This window comes from Taudactylus pleione, unplaced genomic scaffold (genome assembly GCF_031769625.1).
Source record: "Taudactylus pleione unplaced genomic scaffold, aTauple2 ptg000518l, whole genome shotgun sequence".
Classification (NCBI taxonomy): Eukaryota; Metazoa; Chordata; class Amphibia; order Anura; family Myobatrachidae; genus Taudactylus; species Taudactylus pleione.
In genome coordinates, this window is record NW_028284920.1 from 9,461,042 (window position 1) to 9,483,530 (window position 22,489).

Here is a 22,489-nt window from a genome sequence, read left to right on the forward strand (position 1 = left end):
ATCTGGGCATGATATTAGCGGATGCAGGAAACGATTATACCACCTGGGTGTATGAGATAGCACACGCAGGGGAAGGGACTCCGAAAGGAGCCTGTCCCTGAGATGTGCTCAGAGTGAAGACGCCAGAGAGTGAAGAGAGTTTACTTAAAAAATCCCAGAAAATTGTGTTTTTTGGAGGAATATGCCGCAAATATTTAATGATAAATGGGCCCCTTAATGTTCAATATTTAATAATAAGTTCTGAAAGAGGTATTCTCCTATATATATATAAAGTGCCAAGAGTCATAGGGCAAACGCCTAGTATCGTGTAGGACCCCCTCTAGCCCAGCGAAGTGCAGCAACTCGACGTGGCATCGATTCCACAAGTGGACGGAAGACCTCTGTAGAGATGATGACCCATGTCATCTGGATAGCTTCCCACAGTTCACTGATATTTGTAGGCGCAGGATCCTGGGTGCGAATGGACCTCTCCACCACGTCCCATAAATGCTCGATTGTTTGCAGCCACTTTGTTGGACTATTTTTTTTTTTCACACACCCTTTTCACATTATTTTAGTAACACTTGAATGTAAGGGCAACTGGAGTAGTTTTCGTGAAAAGCTTCTCCAGTCCCTTCAATTCACATTTTTTTTAAGAATATCGCATTTTCCATACTTGTTATGAGAAATGCGATCTGCCGAAGAGTTACCAAAAGTATATTGTGAAAAAATACTGGGGAAAGCCCTGTGATAATAACACCACAGCTGACTGGGGTCACAGTGCAGGAGCTCCGGCGACCAGCTCACCGGAGGAGAGAGCTCACCGATTACCAAGGTACATCCAAGTGCTATTTCCTAAATTCGCAAAGCGAATTTAGTAAAAAATATAACATTACAACCGCATTTTAAAAGCGGATTGTAGTAAATAGGGGCCTTAGGCTGAAAAACGTACATAAGAAAGCAGCTACAGTATATACCCCTTTTAGACCAGAGCTAAATCCTGTGTTATTGCAGGGTTAACCCGGGTAGCTCCTTGGTGTAAACTGGGAAAGGGTTGGATTGCTGGGTCGAGTGACCCGGCAATCCAACCCAGGTAAGTTGAAGGGTTTAACACGGGAATAACCCGTGAAACCCTGCAGTGTGAACGGCGTGCTCCGGGTCACGATGACCTGGAGTGTGCCACATGCCGGCCGATTAGTCCGGCTTCAGTGGCGCTTGGAGATTATGTAATCTCCAAGCTTCCACTTCAACGCTGGAAAAGCCGGGTCAATGCAGACCCGGCTCCGATGTGAACGGAGCCAACTCAGGAATATCCTGGGTCGGCGCCAGGGAAATTCCAGGTATGATCTGGGTTGGAACTCTGGGCCTGATTCAGACCCGCTCACTAAGATGTACAGTATACTCTCGCTGCTGCCGATGGTATGCATTGTGCCCATGTGTATACCTTAGCGAAAGTTCACAATGCACCCGCTCGCTGCGCATAGACAGCCCAGCAGAGTGAGTGACAGGAGAAGCCGTTTGTAGGTGGTATCAGGGGCTGGCCATTAAAAACGGAGGAGTGGAGGTGCAAACGCAGCGTGCCTGAGCATCTCAACAGCATTTTAGAGGTGTTATAAGACAGCATCATAGTACACGTCACCTGGATTGTTTTTACACTGAAGTGATCGCAGTGCTTGCGGCAGGGTGTGCTCAACCTCAAGCGCTGCGATAGCATCCGATGTACCGATGGTTGCATACACTTCCTGGACATGACGTGCACAAGTGGGCATCTTAGGACAGGCTGGTGGGTGTCTGCATACAATATGTGATCGCTCTCTAAGAAAAACTGGGCGTGCTAATGCATTGCTGTGCGGCAGCACTGCCTACGCAATTTGCATACACATCTAGCAAGCGGCTCTGAATCAGGCCCTATGTTCCAACTCCAGGTCAGACCCGGAATTTCGGTGTAAAAGCGGTAATAGTCAATACTCTAGGTACTTGTGACATCACAGGCACAAAATGACTACCTCTGATGATTACTAGTGGATTCTATACTTCAATCCAGCTAAGCAAAGTTGCTTCTCCTCAAGTAACTTGTTGATTTCATAAATAGTTTGAGAACAGCTTAAATAGATTACCCAGCCTGCCAGGTGAGCACGTCTAGACACGCACCTCTCTCTCCCTCCCTGCAGCAACCTACAAGCTATTCCATAATTCCCCATCTCCTCCCACCTTATCTGTTGCCTGGAGTAGGCTTGCTGGGTTTGTAGGCAGGGAGAGGCTCTATAAAGAACAATAGAGATACATTTTTTTTTAACAAATAAGCATTAGACTTGCATCAACGGCAGGTTATATACTACAAAAGAACTGGCACCAATATACCTACCCAACAATAGACTGCAATATTTATTTCACGGCCACAAACAGATTAGTCAAGTTATATGGTAAGAACAAACATGAGATACTGTATATGTAGTTTCTCCAGCGGTTACTATAGATCAACTCATAGCAATCCTGCTTTGGAAGGTCTATGGGCCCGATTCGGATTTATACACAAACCCGAAGGTTCTCTCTAAATCTTATGGTTCTGGGTCTGTGCAGTCCCAGGACCCGGTCTGCACATGTGCTGAATGGGTCCTGCGTGATCGCTTGCAGTCTCACCCCCCCCTCCCCTAAGCTGCAGCACAGTTGACATGCTGCAACATTTGGGGAGATGGAGCAGGGATGGCAACCAGGACAGTTGTACAAAATGGGGGCGAGTCGCCCCAGTTTTGTAGGCATGCTAAGTCCAGGGTCTGTGTCATCGGACGCAGACTTCCTGGACCTGGCAGAGGGGGTACCGATGGCCGGGCTGAGTAAACTTCAGCTTACACAGACTGGCCGAGGACAGCGACCATTGTGAATTCACAATGGTCGAGATGGTGAGCTGAAGCAGCATTTCTGGACGCCACACTCGGATTGTAGATGCATGCAGGGGGTGTCTAATTCCTACACACGCCTCCTGCTGCATTTACATTGTACTTGTACAGTAATGCACAGCTGCTTCCCTGCGGATGTGCAATACCGTCCACAACAGAATCAGGCCCTATGTCTGCAAAGTGTAGCAGCACAGCGGCAATTTCTGCGCACAGTGGGCCTGATTCAGCAAGGATCGCAGTTGCTTATAAGCATGAAATCGGCTGATTTCCCACTGCGCATGCAGCACAGTGCACGTACCAGCTGCTGCGATCAGAACTGCGATCACAGTGACCACACAGACCCATGGCACAGTTATTGACAGGAATTGCCATTTGTGGGTGGTGACGGGGGGGTGGTCGGGCGAACGCAGGCGTGTCAGTGCATTTCATCGCTGTTGGGCGTGCATAAATTATCCACTATGATACCATACGCAGCCTGAGGACTCATAGCGTGCGCTGAAGCAATTCCTGAGTGAGGTCTGACCTGCCTTAACTGTGCGTATGGGTCCGATGTTACCGATTATTTCATTATGTTGCCAAAGTACAGATGTGAGTAAGGGGAAGTGGGTGTCCTTATGTTAGACTGCGATCACAATGCAAATATTTGCATTGCATATCACCGCGGATATTAGCATCTGCGTTGTGTGCGTATAAGCAGTACAGTGATCCTTGCTGAATCAGGCCCAGTGTTTATACAATCCTTGCGCTAATACTAGGTCCCAGTTTCAGAATAACTTTTTTATGTGGATTATGCACAGGGTTGTTCCTAGCCCATATGCGCTCATTCCATGATACCTTCACTGTCTCACTGTCACAGGATTAAAATATATATATTATTGTTTTTGGATGTCCTCCATGATGACACCCACACTACAGTGGAAGCACACTGTGCGTATAAGGAATGTATGAACACTGGTTTTCTGTGACTGATGTTAATAGGGCACAAAAACCACGCTAGTAAGCCACTATAGTAACATGAAGTTAAAGTAGCAATTTTAGGCTTGGCCACATTAATAATTTTTGTTATTATGAAAAAAAATAAAACATACTTTGCGTTGTTGCATCCGTGAAACATATTGCTATAGTGGATGGTCCCTACCTCCTGGTGGATCCTCATATTCCCACATTCAGGATCAACATTATTCTGGCTGCACACAGGTGCGCCGAGAGGGGGGGGGGGGGGCTGGTACAGATTACCCGGGCCCAGGCTTCCCGAGGGGCCCGGTGGGGGCCCGTGTCCGGAGCCACTCCCCCCTCCCCCTCACAGCAGCCCAGCACACAGCGTGTGCTGAGCTGCAATTGGAGACTGCTCGTGGTTGCTGAGCAGCAGCCACAGCAGTCTCCTATGCCTGTGCGGGGGAGCGATCACACTGATCGTGTCCCCCCTGGCTTTGCGCCGGGCTTCGGGGGCTCAGAGCACTCCCTCTCCCCAGCGACGCGGCGCTGCACATTTTTTTTCGACAAGGGGGTGTGGCCACGCTTCCCGCGATTAGGCCATGCCCTCCTATTACCGGGGCCGGCCACGGCTCTTGGCGGGCCTGGCTGCACGATTGGAAAGCTTCTGGAGCAGTGATCAGGAGCAATGCTATCTGCGCTGATACAGGATCAAGTAACTGGCTATAGATAGATACAGCTACAATACAGGAGGCAAAGACATACCTTCTGTCTGAGAGACCCCACTTGTACCAGATGTACCAATCTTGGCTTCAACAGTCCTACACAGGAACTGTACAAGCAGGTGGTCTATTTTAACGGGATGCAGTCAGGAAGCCGGTGGTCGCTTCCTGACAGTGAAAGCCCGGCATAGGACTAATGATAGGTGTCTAAATACTGACGAATGTGGGTAAGCCGGGCGTCGGGGGCCTTTAGTCGCAGGTGGGGGCTGGGGGGGGGGGGAGGATAGGTTTAGGGACTCCCGGGGAGACTTAGGGTTAAGCAGCACCGCGGGAGGGTTAGGCTTAGGTCCGGCAGTATAACATACAGATTCCATTTTAACACCTGTCAGTGAGACAGCTAGCTATGTATGAGCTGGTAAGAAAGTTTTTTTGCACCAATGCTTGGAAATGATTACTTATGTAAGGTTAAGAAGCTATGAACCTTGCAGAAAGGCAATATCTTTACAGCATAGATAACTGACTAAGGGGTAGATGTACTAAACCTTGGAGAGAGAGATAAAGTGGGGAAAAAAGTACCAATAATTTGTCAAACACAGCCTGTAAAGTCCACTTTATTTCCTTTCAAGGTTTAGTACAGTGGTCACCAACATTAATTGAGCTGTGAGCTACTTTAGTAAAATGAGACCTCCTGAAGAGCTGCTAAAATTGTATTAAATAAATCTGGCTAATAACCGAACAATTGAAGGTCATTTAAGGAAAAAAAAAATGTTTAAAAGAAAACAATAATACATTTAATTATTACAGTGATATTGTTTTTAAATAAAATTTAAGCACTTGCACATTTCACTGTTAATTACCGCTCCAAGGAGGTACGTGCAGTAGAGAAGCAAAAGACACTGTATAGGCAGGGCTGCTGTGTGATTCTTCAGCAGGGCTGGGCGCGAGTCTCTCGCTCTGCTGTAGGTGGAACAACAGGGAAGCACAGCAGCGGCAATCACCTGATATGCTTCCCTGTGGCTCCACCCATGATGTTGACACCACGGGGGAGCACGAGTCAGAGGTCACTTCCTCCTAGTTTTCTCTGTAGTACTGCAGCTAAGTGAGCTACCAAAATTAAGACCACTAACTACCGGTAGCTCGCAAGCTACAGGTTGGAGACCACTGGTTTAGTACATTTGCATTGATTTAATGTTGGAGCAGGTTAGGGGGCCTAAAGTGTTTTACTTGCTTAGATTTCAAGGAGGTGATTAGTTGTAAAAACAATTTGTTTCCTAAACTCTATTTCTCTCCCTTTCTGTTCAGTTTCTCTTCCAGGTTCCAGCTATGCTATCCATTCCCACACAGCAATGGCCACTCTTGCTCCAGTGTGAAGGCGCTTCTCATAAAAGGCCCTTGAATATGTTCAGCTCCAGGCCCAAGTGGTCCTAAATCCATGCCTTACAGTCTAAAATGCTCTGCTCAGAGCAGGACATAAATATGCTTTATACATTAGCTGTGACCACATTAGTGGTGGCCATAACAAGGTCTCTAACATGGGTGCCCCAAGCCTATTCATTGCAAACTGAGAAATGTGTGTTACTCCTACACTGGCTGAACACAATGAGAGACTTATCAAAGCTTGGAGAGAGATAAAGTACCAACCAATCAGCTGCTGTCACTTTACAAGCTATGGGGGTATTCATGAAAGCTTGGAGAGATAAAATTGTGAGAGATAAAATACCAACCAATCAGCTCCTAACTGTCACTTTACAGGCTGCGTTTGAAAACTGACAATTAAGAGCCGATTGGTTGGTACTTTATCTCCGTCCACTTTCATCTTTCACCAAGACTTAGGGGTCTACTCATAGAACAGTGAAAAGCACTGTTTAGCTGGAAACAGGGCTTTCCACTTTCATCAATTCATACAGGGGTTACCATGGAGAAGGGTATTCCTTCTCCAGCGGCTCCTCCGCTTCGTGTATGAATCGCATCACCATACCATTCATAAAGGAACGAAGAGCTCAGCTTTCTGTACCTCCGCTGCATACAGATTTGCCATCTGAGGATGGCGTAATCTGTACTGCGAACCAAACAGAGCAGGGAAGTTGAATACTTCCCTACTGTCTGCCCGGCACCGCCCCCCGTTACCCAGCATCCATTGCAGCAGGTCTGACCTGACCTGCTGCTATCAGATGCCGGCGCAGTGAGAATAAAGACATATCAGGCACCCGAAACGTTTGTATTCTCACTGCGTAGGGGCCGGATACCGCACGAAGACGCCGGAGAGGTATGTCTATATCAGGGTCAAACTCGAGGCCATCCAGCTGCTGTGGGACTACATATCCCAGCATGCTCTGCCAGTTTTGGCATGCCCTATTAGCAAAACTGTGGCAGTGCATGCTGGGATGTGTAGTTCCACTGCAGTTGGAGGGCCGCAATTGTGACACCACTGCACTACATGAATGGCTACTATATCTATATCGATGTGATGCGATATATGGTGATAAGTTTTGTGAGCAACTTCATGAATAGACCCCTAAATACGTAGACCCACATAGTTCTACTGCTGTGCTTCTATAAACTACCACTACCAACCAATCAGCTCCTAACTGTCCCTTTACAGGCTGTGATTGAAAATTACCAATCAATCAGCTCCTGTCACTTTATCGCTGTCCACTGTATCTCTCTCCAAGGCTTAGTACATAGACCCCTGGAGTTCTCCTGCTGTGATTCTATACAGAACTACTGAAGCGCGTTAGATGGGTCACACCTCTAGGGGTCCTCTATACCCCTCTATACCATATTATAGCATTTTGGAACATTTGTATTATCAAAAACATGAAGTAATGTTCTGACCTTCCAGTTATACACACGATTACGGTAATTACAGTACAAAATACATGGGGGGAGATGTATCAAGTGGTCTAAAAAGTGATGGGGATTTATTTACTTAGCGTCATGTTCTAAAACCCGGCGCTTCCGATCTTGTTTATGCCCAAAATTTATAAGGGCAATGCTTTTATTAGACATGTTCTGATCGTAAAATCATTGCCCTTTTAAATATCATGCAGTAACCAATGCTTGGTAAGTAAACCTTGATAAGTTGCCCAGTGGCAACTAATCCGCTTCTAGCTAGCATATATCAAGTACATTCTATAACATGATAGGTAAAAAGCTTATCGGTTACTATGGGCACCTTTTGTCCACTCTTTAGAAGGCTCAAAACATCTGTTCCTATAACCTAGAAGTTCAGTTGCTCACATAGGGTCTCATTCAGACCCGTTGGCAAGCGCCGATGCGCTCACAAGCGGGTCGATGTAGAGGCCCTGCGCAGGAGCAGTGGCTGCACTGCTCATGCGCAAGCCCCGGAGCGAGAAATTCTCTCGCTCCTGGGCTTACTACAAAGGTGCGGCTCTCGATGGTAATCGACAGCTCGAACCGCTTTGTAGGCGGGGCGGGGGGTGGCTTGACAAACGCAGGCGTTCCTGACGGAACTGTGATGTCAGTGGTGAGCTTCCGGCTCTAGTAGAGCCGAAAGCTCACTGGGGCTTGCTGTAGATGAGCCCTACCACAAGGGTCTCGTCTGGTCACCCCACAGCTTAGCGGGCAACCAGCTCATTTTAGACATACGGCCGCCCTCGTTCAGAGCGAGCGCTCGCATTTTGCGAGCGCCTCTGAATGAGGTCCATTGTTCACTGGCTCCCTCCAATGGAAGAGGTCTAGACTAGCTAAAAAATCTTTAAATGCTCTGTAGGGCACTACATCATGAGTGATATTTGCATATACAGATACAATAATGCCTTATTACACAGTCAATAAACTAACAACAATGTATCATGTTAGTGTAATAGATCTCTCTGTTGCATCGAACATCGCAGGACTGTTTATTGAATGGATGTAATATCACAGTGCGCTAACCCAGCATCCGGTAATTTACAATCATGGACCAGCTGCAGAAGTGTAGGAAGGACTAAATAAGTAAATAAGTAGCAATTTTCTTTTTTTATTTACAAATTCAACCTTGGCCTTTTCCCACCCCAGTTTACAAAAGTTACATTTCATTTGCATTGAAAAGAAACAAATAGACTTTTTCTTTTGAAGAAAGATTCATTTCTTTCTGTTTATAGCATAAATATCATATAAACTTTTTTACAATAAGGACTTCATAAGCTTTAATCTTTATGTCTTATAGCATTCTGGGTGCTTTGTGTTTACACCACTGGGACAAAAAATTTTTTAATACGTTTAAGCCCAGCCACCCCTGGAATGTGCTGTGGATTTCTCTGGACCAAAAGGACATAATAGGTTATCTCTGGATCACTTAAAACTAATTAGTAAAAAAAAAAAAAAAACATTTCTCGCAAAAGGATATTTGGCAAGTCCCACATCCTGTAATTTTGTTTTAGTGCTACAAAAATGATAAGGAATTAAAAATCCAGGCGATCTACCATGTCCATCCATTCTCCGCTAGACAAGAGCATGACCAAAATAAATGCTCCTATCCAGCATAGAATGGATTTTTGCTCTTTTTTTTTTTTCTTTTATTAGTTTTTTTTTAATCAATACAAAAAAATAATTCATTGTAAATATATAATATATATATTTATACATTTTGAATATATTTACATTTATATCCAACAGCGACAATGCTGTATATGTGCTCTAGTGAAGGTTCGAAGGGCCATGGGTGCGGGAATATAATAATTTCTTAAAATATTACAAAATTAACAAGAAAGGCAAGAGAAGACGTGTATTGGCCTTGAGTCCATAGAAAACCATTTTGTAGACACCATGTAGCGGACTTTGCCTTGCCTAAAATGCCACTCAACATTCTCTTTTCACTGACCAGGCACATCTTCCTGCTGTCTCTCCGCACGTGTTAGCCAGGTGAGCCCTTCACCTGCCCTTTGATGCCCACATTGCAGGTAATTACAAGAGAAAGTACAATGGGGTCTGCCCTGCGTTCTCTTCCCACCTTGTGGGTCCTCTTTCATGGAAAGGTCCACGTTCCCCAGCGTTCTGCAGGGTGTATCAGTGTCATTGGCAGTCTTCAGAAGTGGACTGCAGAACGCAAGGTGCCTCATGTTTTTACGCTGCCATTTACATGTTGAAATTTGGGGAGACAGGGTTCATGTGGCATGGGGTCGGGGGAAAATACAGAATCGTCACCGGATGATGATGCAGAACAAGAGGAGTCCGGGAAGCTTGGAGAATACTGCTCCAGAGGAATGCTGAGGTCGAGGTATTCCTGTGGAGGAGGCAGGAGAATGAGAAATGAATTCCATAGGATTTACAAGATTTCCAAGACTTATTAATGTTGTAAAAGTCATATACAGAATTTTGAATGGATCATGCAAACTCTGATAGACAGCGAGGAACTTCTGTCTTCTCTCACCTCATTGGTGGTTAATGTGAGGATTCGGTCCAAGTCTTCCACCAGCTGTTTGAAGGTGGGCCTGTGAGAGGGAATAGCATGCCAGCAGTCTCTCATCATCATGTACCTGCAAAGAGAAAGAATAAACCGTGGTCAGGAAAAACACTCCAGGAGGACACATTATACTCTCGGAGATCAATACATTATTCGCATGTGCCAAGGATGGTGACATACTACCAGAAACCATTAAATGGCCTAACCACGGTCAGTAATATTACATAGACAAGACAGAGAGAATATGTAAAAGGGAGGAGCTCAACAACCATCATTATTCAGGATGATGGCAAAGAAACATGAAGAGACTTATACTTCCCACATGGGGAAATGTTTTAGTAACTACAAGGGAAACTCGGGTACGATTCTTAAACAGAGTGGGCATACACTATTAAAACACAAAAAAGAATTGGACCCTAGAAGATGTAACAAATGTCAGCAAAACATAATACTAACAAAAAAAACATAAATTGTCTTGATGTAGAGGTCTGAATATATGATATATAAATATAGTAATAGAAATGTTTATTATTAGGGTGCCATTCAGTAGTCAATTTAAGTATGAGAAGAACTAATCACAACTCTGATAAAGATACTTTGCCCCTAGAATATATTTATGTTGTCCAACGATATAGTCTACACAGTATATGCAGGAACCATGTATTTGGGGAGAATAAAACCATTAATAATAATAATAATAAAAAAAAAAAAACAATGAGATTGGTTATATTACCGGAGGACTCATAATGCGCTGGAAAAGATAATTATTTCAATATGGTGCTATCAATTAGGTATTCTGCAGCTATGGTGGCGAGGAAGCTTATTTTATGACTTTGCTTACTCTTTGCTCGTCAGTCAGAGGAAATAAACCTCAATGAAGCCTCATACATCACATTAAACACTGCATATCAGCAGGGCTTAACAGGCTGCGACCCCCTCGATTCAGCACGTTTGCTGCAAAGTGCCTTCAGAACGATCAGGATATGTGGCCAACAGCATCCCTAAAATTCTCGCACATCGTATGGAGGTGAGCAGGACAATTAGAAAAGGATGGCGCAGTTCGCATTGGCACAACGCATTGAACCGTATTTTCCACTAAGAGTGCAGGGACATTAGCCTCAGTCACAACGAAACATGAAATTGTCTGTACTTTCCCTCTGCGACCATACAAAAAGCCATTTATCACCAAGCATTCTCTCGCTAGAACATGAAGTACTTACAGATCATTGGTGCAGTTGGCTGGCTTGTCCATCCGATGACCCTCTTTCAGCAGTTTGAAAAGTTCCTCAACAGGGATGCCGGGGTACGGAGAACCTCCCAGAGTGAAAATTTCCCACATTAACACACCAAACGACCAGCTGTAAGCAGCAGGGGAAGAGAACAAAACAATAAATACATAAATATACTGATCAGTAACCTTTATTGCTCAAGACTTAAACTATTCTACATACCAAACCCGTAACTGGTTCTCTGGGGCGATTCAATGGTTTTTTAAGACGTGATAATTAATGAGTGCCCAGTGTTGCAATTCAATTGTTCTGGGCGCTCATTAATTATCGCCCTCTATGAGACCAGGTTTAGCTGTGTAAAACGGCTAAACTCGTCCAAAGTTCTGGTTAGGGCGCGCTAACTTCGGTTAGTGCGCCCTAACCAGGGTGTTTCTCACACATTTCTGCTCACACCCTTCTGAGGATGCGAGAAGAAATACCGGCGCCAGCGGTTATCGCGTCCTGACGAAGCAACAATTGAATTGCTCCGTTGGGCGTCTTAAAAAATAAAAATAGCTGGCAAGAGAAACTTGAATCGCCCCCTCTGTGTTACACAAAAAGTGATGTAACATGTAGTCTCGCAGCTTCTGAAGGGGCAAGGAGGCCGGTGAATGAGGTGCAGCATTAAGTTACTATTTAAGGGTCTGTGTGTAGGAGTTCTATAACCCCATCAACCAAATGGGCACAGGTAAAGTAAACCATAACTTACACATCACTCTGATGCGTGTAAACCCGGTCAAAAAGTGCTTCTGGAGCCATCCACTTTACAGGGAGTCGGCCCTGGAAAAAAACCCAGAAAGAACAAGATGCTATAATACAGTAGTGATAGATCACAAGGGATAAAGACACAGGGATGATTTACAACCAGCAGCTTCCCACCCACATTAAAGCAGTTTCCCCTTTGTAGTTTTGCACATTGTTGTAAATTGTAGGATCTTCAACTAGTGACCAGTTGCAGAATAATGAAATCATAGCTTGGCAACACAGTGGTCAGGAAAATATCAACTCTTCCCATCTAAAGGTTGTTGGATTGAATGTTCCTATATTGTAACCCAATTGTCACCATTCTATAAAATAAACTACACTTTCATCAGTAGAAAATATAGCCCCATCTGCCACCTTTATTGGGACTACTGTCATATTATATCTTTATTGTCCATGACCGAATATCGTGCACAGATAGACAGCACAGGTTACTCTACCTATATCTGCCCATGAAAAGGCACAAACACCAAAAGGACAGAAGGGACATTCACACAACCACTAAAAGAAAAAATAAAAGACTTACATTTGTAGTTTTTTTATAATAATCTATATTGTTGACATCTCTCGCCAGACCAAAGTCTGCAATCTTCATGACATTGCTCTCAGTGACCAGCACGTTCCTAGCAGCGAGATCCCGGTGGATACACTTAGATGGAAAATACAGGACAGAATTAGTGCATAGAAAACTAAAATTAGACAATACAGATGTGTTCTCATACACTATTGCCGCAATTGCGCCAGTCTTTCTCAGCGCGCCAGGTCCCGTGCGACTCTGCTTGTGCTGAGCATCTTTTTGCCAGAAAGTCGCATTCCGATGAGACAAAGGCACTTAATGAGACTGCACTGATTAATTTGATATGTAACACCTGTACATTTGTGTGCGACTGAGCCTAAGGGCCGTATTCAATTAGCGGCGAAAACTGCCATATTTTTTGCCATTGGCGAAAACGCCCATTTCGCAAAAAAAAGGCAAAATTTTAGCCAAAAACAGGTGGAAAAAACTGGAGAAAAGCTTTCTCCATCCCAGACCAGGCGAAAAAAACTGCAAAATCCCTATTTTTGGCTAAAAATATGGGGATTTCTTTCAGAACCCTTTGGACACCGCTAAGTAATACGGCCCTAAATCTGTATACAAAGTGCGTCATCTGTACATCTTGTACATATTTGAAACTAATTCCTGTGCTGTTAAAGACACAGCATGGCGTCTGCGGTACACATTAAGCGGCGTTTCGCTGTGCCTTAAGTGCGAATAAGACACAAATTTAAAGAAAAGGTCGCTACGCTACACCTGCTCAGTGCGACTCACTCGCACCACATGGCGTATTGCGGCTTGGTGTATGTGGACAGCCAATCCTAAATGTCAATTTATTCAACACAATAAAGTATACAGATTTTAGAAGCTTAAAATGGACTTTCTTTAGATGTGACCTCTAACTTCTTGTATTATTCATTTTCAATTGTATTTAGTAAGATGTTGTTGCTGCTTTATGGTGGGAAAAAAAGCTGTATTTTACTCTGACTTTGAGCGAAACGGTTTCCAAAATGTATCTGGGGTCAGAGATATCTACTGGCTGCCTCTTTAAGGGATTAATCAGAGATTGGGAAGGGTGGGGATGTGAAAATAGCAGAGTAGCATCTCTTTGGCCTCACATGATATAGGTCAGCTGAATTTCTGTGTAGGTATTCTGAGGTATTTTCTATAACGAGCCATGTATAGAATTATTTTATACAGCCTAGGGGTTATTTTTGTTTTTCCTTTTAAAGATAATGCACAGGTATAAACGAGTAGTTTGCTCAACGCAACGGATTACAATTATTATGAGGAGTAATAACCATACTTTGCCAGCAGTCCTCTATTATGGACCTGAGCTGTGAAGCAGAACGCCCATGTACAAGTCACTCTTATTATACCTTCTGCGATGCCAAGTACTCCATGCCCCTGGCCAGCTGATAAGTACACGATACCAAGTCCTTGAAAGTCATCTGTTCTCCAGGTACCCTATTAATGTCATAGGAGTATTCCATCTCGATGGGGCGCCGGGCCCTCAGGTACTCCCGCAGATTCCCTTTAGCAGCATATTCTACAATAACGTATAAAGTACCTGCAAACAAACAACACTGCTGCTCCAGAATAATTCACACACAACAGAGCGCAGGGCACCCAATGATGGACTTGACAAACAAACTCCTAATGCATGGTTAGCATACAGACAGTCTCTAAACTTGTTCATTAAAATGACACAGACAGTCGCTAAACTGTGTCCTAATAACAGGATGGAGATAAAACCGAAAGGTTGCAGAAGTCACCATTAGGCCCCTGAATGCTAGGTGTATGTACAGAGAGTAGCGATTACAGGCTGCATTCTGTCTCTATAGAGTGCTGCAGGGTATTACTTACTCTCTCCGAGCTGGTGACCTGCACATGTCTTGTAATTACTTGTGGCTTAATTAGAGACTTGCTGAGCATCATCTCAGGGTGTTTAAGCAACTCACCTCCTTGGGTGCATGCACCCAGCAAGTTAATTATGTTTTTATGTTTTCCAATCATTTTCATCATCTCCATCTCTGAGGCCAGGTCTGATAGGTCTTTCTCCGTGGCGTCATCTGTACGGAGAGAACCCCAAACATGACTCATAGGGAACCACAACCTACTTATCCTTACAACATATAAATGCTACAGTTATATATATACACATAAATTTTATATATATATTTGCTGGCACTCCACCATAGGAGAGACCGATTGGCACTCCAGGAGTTTTTGCATCAATGTTTAATAGGACGTAAAGAAACACTCGGCACACACAGGTTTGCGTTCAACGTTTCATGAACTACATCATTTCATCAGGATGTGTATTATATAAATACACATACACACACCCACACACACACACACGGAGAGAGAGAGAAAAATATTGGACATGTGTGTTTGTGTGTATACAGATGTGCCCACATACATCTATCCTCCGTGCACTACAAGTCGAACCACACAACGCAGCAGCTCAGTGTGACTCGGTAGCACCGAGCGTCTTTTTGGGCATCTTTTTACCTTCAAATGAGTCTTATTAGCACAACGATGCTACTAGATAGCACAAGCAGCTTCTGCTGAGTAAAATGATATGTAGCATGTCTATGTTGTGTGTGTGACTGCAGGTGTATCTGCATGCTAAATGCTACGTTACAGTGTTACAGCCACTGACACTATAACGTAGCGTTTTGCATGCAGATACACCCGCACTAGAAAGGCTGTTTAACGGGCAAGGAGGCTAGATGTATGTGTATGTGTGTATTTAAATACATACAAATGTGAGTGTATTCTTTTAGAAATATAAATGATGTTGACATACATATAAACGTGCACAAATGGTGGATTCTGATGTCTTTGCCCTCAGTGTTCATTACAAAGTCTTGTGTATTATAAGGAATCATGCACACCCCTACTGTAAATTATTCTGGATATTAGAAGTCATCTTGGATTTCAGCAACCTGTATAAATATGCTAACCGCCTCGTGCCTTTATATGGTCGCAGAACCCCTCAGTGACGTCTAACATTCTTATCATTTACACTAGCAATTGTATTTATACATTTGTATACAAATACATTTTCCATATAAGAGACTTTTCTATGGATCATGTCTAGGTATAGTGCTCTGTACACACTGCAGTTATAGCCAAAGAGGTCAGGCAATTGGTGCATCCTGTGAATGTGCGGAATAGGAGTACAATGCCCAACAATGATCTTCAGAAAACAATGAAATCATTATGTAGAATGTTGATAAATGTGGTCGGAAGATGAGGTCCTTTGTAGCTTGGAATAGTTTATATGAAATGTCTGTTATTGTGGATGGAAACCTCTGAAGAGAGAAGGAATTAGACATGCATTGTATAGGCAGGAGAGGAATTTTGGCATCTGCTGACTGAGAATATATTTATGGAAGAGAGAGCAAATTAAAATAAAGAAATATATAATGTATGACTGTATGTAGGTATGTATATACATAATTTATCTACAAGGTCAGGTATGTATGTGACCCAGTGTCCCCCCATGGAAGGGAGAAAAGACAGCCATGCCCCTCCCAATATACCTTTCAACATCTTCACTGCAACGGTCACAGACTCCTTGGGACGGTCTTTGTCAATCCCAAAAGACTCTGCCATAACCACTTGACCAAAACAGCCCTCGCCAAGGGGTTTACCCAGCGTCAGCCTGAAGACATGAGCACAAGTCATTAACAAGCAATAAACAGTAACTAGGAAGAGATACTCAAACAATGTAAATATTATGCACACAAACTATAAAAATCAAACCGGATAAAATGCAGCTACTTCAATATGCAACTTCCTGACTGTTAAAATAAAGATTACCATATTCACTGCAAGATGGAGACTGCTCATTGCGAGCCTGCAAGTGTCCAGTTAACTAGAGTCCCCATGCTTAGTGGGAGGCTGCCGAGATGGTCAGGCTTAATAAAGTATACACTCGCTTTATAAGCTCTTGGTAATGCATTTATATTTTTTTGCCCAGAATCCAAAAGACATAGTAAACTTCCAGTCATAGAAGAAACGGATATAGAGGACTGTGCATAAATACATACTTGTCTCGTGGGAACTCCCACTTAGGATCATGAGGCAGCTCATACTCGGACACATTTGGTAGCAGCACAGTGTCGCCACTGGACAGGAGCCGGGTAGTGATCCTCACCAATGGCGTTGTGGAGTTCATAGAGGAGCTGGAATCAGCCGACACCTGCAAGAGCAAAGCGGTCATGTGACATGTGCCCAATAGCAGCAGCACTAAGAAAATGACAAAGCCAGCCCACCATGCGCCAAATAACTTCATGTTTGCACAAGTGCAAGTATCTCTCCAGATAATAATGTAGGTATTAACTGCAACCAAGAAATAAACAGGAAATGGACCATCCATGATGCAAAATTAATCAAAATTTATTTTATCTATTGTCACCTGTAGGTCCAACGACTCTGTTACTGTTCCTAGCTCCTGTCCTTTTAGAAAACTTGTTTTCAGCTATGGACCGCTTCAATCCACACTAATGAATAGCTTTCCTGGACTTTGTCCTTTTATCCTTTTAGCCACTAGTAGCTGTAGGGTCTGCCGTCCCTATCTACACTCTCATAATCAGCAAACATGTTCAGGTTTCAGGCATGCTATCACACTGCATCTTGTCATTTCATTACTGCCAGCATGGCTAAACTGGTGTGTGTTACATGTGGTCCTTCCAGCCCATATTAGGGTTACCAGTTACTGCTGTCCTTTTAAAAATAACAGTGCATCAGTGATAACCCAACCAGAGTCATGCCGAGATGGTCCCCCATCTACAGTGTAAGTCCTAATTTAGCAAACAACGTTATCCAATAAGGACAACGTCACATTAATGGTGTAATCAAGTGCATGAAAGTATAAATTCTATTTAAAAAGAGGTGACTGGCAGATGAGCACAGCCGAACATGGCATGAAAGAGGATGAAAGTGGGATCTCCATCCCCGAAATCCAGATGGCTCCTCAGTACTTGGAACACAATTTTCCGTACACTTGGCTGTTGGGGGTGTAAATTTGTACACGTTGTATGCGATCCATCATTTGCTGACATACGGTACTGCACCTAACCAGCATTATCGGACTGCCGAACATGAGAATAATAAAATTACAGACATAGGACACTACGAGGCTGATTTACAGTTAGTTGAGTGATTTGCAGCTGACCAAACCGAGTTGCAATGCAAGGACCGTGCAAACGTTTTCCACATCCGGCTGGTCAGCTCTATTTATTACACGCCCCCTTCACAAATCTAAATCCGATTTTTATAATTCTCTACTCTGCAGCACAAAATGGTATTTCCCGGTGCAAATGTTGTGCCCAGACGTGGGATATATGCTTCCTAACTCTAAATCAGCCCTCACGTGTGCTAAACACATCCTGACAATTGGACATCACTTTACCGTAATTCTACTGGATTATAAATACTAATTTTCGATCATTTGTAACTTACATACAACATAGAGAAACAATCAAAAGCTTCATTCAATGGACACAAGGATATAGTTTTGAAGACACACTCATTATGAAAGACCAGGAATTCAAATGTCCAGGCAATAGTGTTGAGAAAACAGTAAAAGGGGGGTAGTAGAGAATTAGATCTTCCAACCTTGTATAATACTGGCCTTGTGGAATTTCTGCAACCATGGTCATTAGAAGGACAACTCCAAAGTTAACATGGTTTTGTGAGGAGTACAAAAACATTTACTTCCACAGTATACTGCTAGACCTGCTCTATGAGGTCCAACAATCCCCACACAGCACTGCACTCTATCTTCCTGCTCAGCCTGTTCATCTGATGGGTAATTTATGAGTAAGTGGCATCTATACCCAGCTGGCTTGTTTCAAATGGAATCGGTATGAAATACTGATGGATGGGATGCCGGCTGTCAGTACACTGACAGCCAGCATCCCATAGCGATATTTTACCCGATCTGGCCGATTTTGACACATTGAAACGACAGATCGTGTAAAATATGGCCAAATCCTCAGTAAATCGTGAGTCACCACTCAATCACGATGGTCGCACATCGCATCTTCAGATCTGCCGTGCAGTAGGGCAGATCTGACAATATAGGACACGATGCACTGTGAAAGTCTGGATGCAGGAGAGATCGTTTGAAGATTGGACACCAAATTGTGTGCAGATCGTGTGCAGAGCTGCCGGGGAGAGTTTCAAGGGAAATCGTACACAAATCATACACATCGGCTGATCGTGTGCAGATCGCTATATGTGTGGGCACCTTAAGTCTGTACTTTACCCAAAATCAAATTTCCACAAGTAGAATACTTAAGCTTTGCACATACTATACGATCTGTCGTCCAATAGATCTTTACGATGTGGATCGGAACGATTTATCGTACACATTGTATTGTGTGTATCCCCAATCCATCATCCACTGCTGTTGTTCATTGCATTGTCCCATCTGCTGTTCTGCACATTGTGTAGTGTGTATGCACAGTGGCACGACCACACAATATATTGGTCCAATCTTTCCTCTGAAGAAGTCACCTGAACGGTCGTCAGTAATTTACATGATGATTGCATAGTCCAGAGGTTCCCAAACTCTGCCAACAGTCCACGTTTTAAGGATAACCATGATTGAGCACAGGTGACTTAATTAGTACTTCAGTGAATTTTATTTAACCATCTGGACTCAAGCATGGATATCCTTAAAACCTGGTCTGTAATGGTCGAGTTTTGGAACCTCTGGCATAGTGCACAGAAGAAAAGAGTAATTAGATACAATCCACAGATATGATATATTGTGCTGTTGTTCGCAAGACTGCACAGTGTGTATGCTCTAAAAATTGTCTGTTCCGGGATTTGGCGACATTGGGACGACCGTTGCATCGTTTGTTGCATCGTATAGCGTGTACCCAGCTTTACAAAGTAGTACATTATTTGCAGTTGTTCTACAAAAGTGCAAGTTTTTACCTGATCTATAATAACAACACTGGAACAACAATGATGGCCACACATGTACCACAAAGGCAAAGAATGACGATAATGCCTAACTGATTTTTTTTCTTCTTTAAACATATAAAACATAAAATGTTAAAATGTCCAGGCACAGGTACAGCATTTCCCCAACTTTTCATAGCATTCTTAAAAAGTTTGATGGCATTTTCACATTCTCCTCCAGCACTTAAACCAGGACTTAAAGGCTGCTGATACTGAACAAAATATTCAATGTCAGAAATCCCTCTTCAAACCTACATGGGCTGACTTGGCCCGCTCAGAATGCCCGTTGGACCCGTGTTATTCCCGTGTTGTCACCATTCGCACATGCTTAGAGATAATGTCATCTCCAAGCGCTCCTAAGCCGGCCAATCAGCAACCATAAAGGCATCGACCTGGGTCATACTTTTCACACCGTCCGCTGCCCGGGTCGGACATGGGAATAACCCTGCTCGTGACCTGGGTAGCCGATTTGGGATGCACAACCTGGATCGACCCTTTCATACCAAGCCAGGTCACGCAGGCTTGCCCCGGCAATAACCCGGGTTCTCCGCTCGTTGTGGAAGGGGTATAGGCTTGCAGTTTCTGCATTCTGCATTGCCTTGGGATAATGGCAGAAAGAGAAGCACCACTTTCTAAACAACTTTAAAAGATGGCAATTCTCAGCAAAAGGTGACAACTGGAAAGCTCAATAGGTTTTCCAACAAACACACCTCAATTATTTAAAGTATATTATATGGTTTGTAACATTATATTCAATAAAAGCATCACTTTCTTCTAATGTAATAGCAAATAGTATTTTTTTTTTTAAATTTGTCCTGGCTACTCTTACACTACAGCACAGCTCCGGAAATCTAGTGCACATGGCGGCTGTTGGTCGGCGCAAAAAGTTTTTTTGAACTCTTTATCTACTTTCTGTTACCTGGCGGTGTAGAGGAATTCGTTTGCTGAGCTTGTGGACTACCGGTGGCCCAATTAATGTCTTCTTCTTCTTTGCTCCATTGCGGAGATGGTACACAATGCAAATCGCGATAAAGCAGACGATAAAAAAGGCTCCGCCAATGTATATACCAATTTCTGTGTAGTAAGGCAAAATATTTTCCTCCACGGGGGCCTCTGTACCTGAAAATGATCAACAGTGGAGAGCAGAGTTATGGCTCATGCAAAAGTGTGTGTGTTGGGGAGGGGGTTGTGTCAGTGGTGGTGTTCGTCTTATGTATGTACAATTATACAGAACGCTAAAATACACACAGCTGTACTCCACTCACATATACATCCTTGCACACATACACACAACAAGCATGCCTCAAAGCCATTTAAGTGTATTCCTTCAACTGGCCTACAGAGTATATATTCAGAGTGCAACCTAACTAATGAGAGAATTGTATGTGTTTAATAGCTGGCTTCTGTCATTACAGATTATACTGCGTCATTATAGCAAGAGGAACATCCATGGGACTGGAATAATAAATGAGTATGCAGCTGTGAAACTGCTGCAGTTCCCCAAGTGGATTTTGACCTAAAAAAAATTGTAAGTTTATATATGGAATGGTAAGTGCAAAGTCATATAAGCATATTTAATTAACATACATTTATATAATCGCCAGCATGTTCTGTTGCCCTTTATAATTATTATAGCTCATCCCAAACAAAGCTTCTCATTTTATTTTAGCAAAAGGTGCAATAATCATCACTTAGAGCCAGGGAGATGTACTAAGCTCTGGGAAGTGATAAACTACCAGCCACTCAGCTCCTAACTGTCATGTTACAGACTGTGTTTGAAAATGACAGATAGGAGCTGATTGGCTGGTCGTTTATCACACTCCAATTTTTAACTTTCCAGAGCTTAGTACATCTGCCCCATAAGGAGGAAAGCATTCTGGACAAGAAATTGAAATAAAAAAAATAAAAAAATCCTAAGTATGGCATATACAATAGTGTAGCAGTTAACTGATCTTGGGTGATGCATTGGAGGAAGATAATCTGTAATTTGTACAATACTCTTAAAATACAGCTTCTTACCATTCATAGATGTGTGTGTCTGTGGCCCTCTGATTTGTTGGATTAGGAATTACACTGCACAAATAAATAAAACCAAGTGCACACACTCGTTCCACACCTACATCCCCAAACACGTTACCTCTCTGACTAGACCCCCTACTCCAAGGTTTGGATTAAACTCTTTATTGAGTGAGAACAATTCACTCATTGTTCTTGTTGCAGCCTGGGCATATGGATAAAGTTATACAAATGTGGAGTGGGCATACAGTCACTTAATACTAGGGGTGTGCACCGGACACTTTTCGTGTTTTGTGTTTTGGTTTTGGATCTGGATCTTTCTTCGTGTTTTGGATCTGGATTGGTTTTGCCAAAACCACCCTTCCGTGTTTTGGGTTCTGGGTTTTGTGTTTTGGATCTGGATTTTTTCTTAAAAAATAAAAAAAAAACGCTAAAATCACATAAATGGGCCTTTTTTTGTTCCTACGCTATTAATAACCCCAATAACATTAATTTCCACTCATTTCCACTCTATTCTGAACACCTCACAATATTGTTTTTAGGCCAAAAGGTTGTACCGAGGAAGCTGGATGACTATGCTAAGCGACACAAGGGGGCGGCACAAACACGTGGCCCATCTAGGAGTGGCACTGCAGTGGCAGACAGGAAGCCAATCAGCGTTATGGTGCCCATTTGCATGTAGCACGAACCCGGGAGATCCGTGCTACATGCATCTGTGTGATTGGCACAGAGCAATGACAGGTCCGTGAGACCCGTCTGTGCTGCTGTGGTAAAAAAAAAAAAAAAAACCTGTGTAAAAAAAGAAAAAAATGGCGTGCACCCCCCCAAAAAAGAGCAACCAGCCCCGGGCATTAGTAACCCAGTGCTGGGTGTGCTTAAATACAGGGGACAAACGACGTAGGGGTCCCCTGTACTTAAGCACAACCAGCACCGGGCTAGTCAGAACCAGCGCTGGTTGCCAAAATACGGGGGACAAACGA

At 43.4% G+C, this 22,489-nt stretch overlaps 1 protein-coding gene across 6 annotated transcripts in view; it reads right to left on the reverse strand.

The window, feature by feature from the left end:
• Window positions 1-8,493: 8,493 nt before the first annotated feature.
• Window positions 8,494-22,489, reverse strand: part of FGFR2 (fibroblast growth factor receptor 2) — an 81,296-nt gene continuing 67,300 nt past the window's right edge. For 4 of the 6 annotated variants that reach the window (XM_088450505.1, XM_088450502.1, XM_088450501.1 and 1 more), the window contains 10 exons: window positions 20,406-20,612; window positions 16,568-16,718; window positions 16,058-16,179; window positions 14,465-14,575; window positions 13,883-14,073; window positions 12,495-12,617; window positions 11,916-11,986; window positions 11,159-11,296; window positions 9,906-10,011; window positions 8,494-9,758 (listed from right to left, as the gene is read on the reverse strand). In XM_088450505.1, coding sequence (XP_088306631.1) covers window positions 9,591-9,758; window positions 9,906-10,011; window positions 11,159-11,296; window positions 11,916-11,986; window positions 12,495-12,617; window positions 13,883-14,073; window positions 14,465-14,575; window positions 16,058-16,179; window positions 16,568-16,718; window positions 20,406-20,612 — 1,388 coding nt within the window. In that variant the 3' untranslated portion in view covers window positions 8,494-9,590. Of the gene's footprint in view, window positions 9,759-9,905; window positions 10,012-11,158; window positions 11,297-11,915; window positions 11,987-12,494; window positions 12,618-13,882; window positions 14,074-14,464; window positions 14,576-16,057; window positions 16,180-16,567; window positions 16,720-20,405; window positions 20,613-22,489 lie in introns of all 6 variants that reach the window. The other 2 variants (XM_088450504.1, XM_088450503.1) reach the window with 1 other exon arrangement.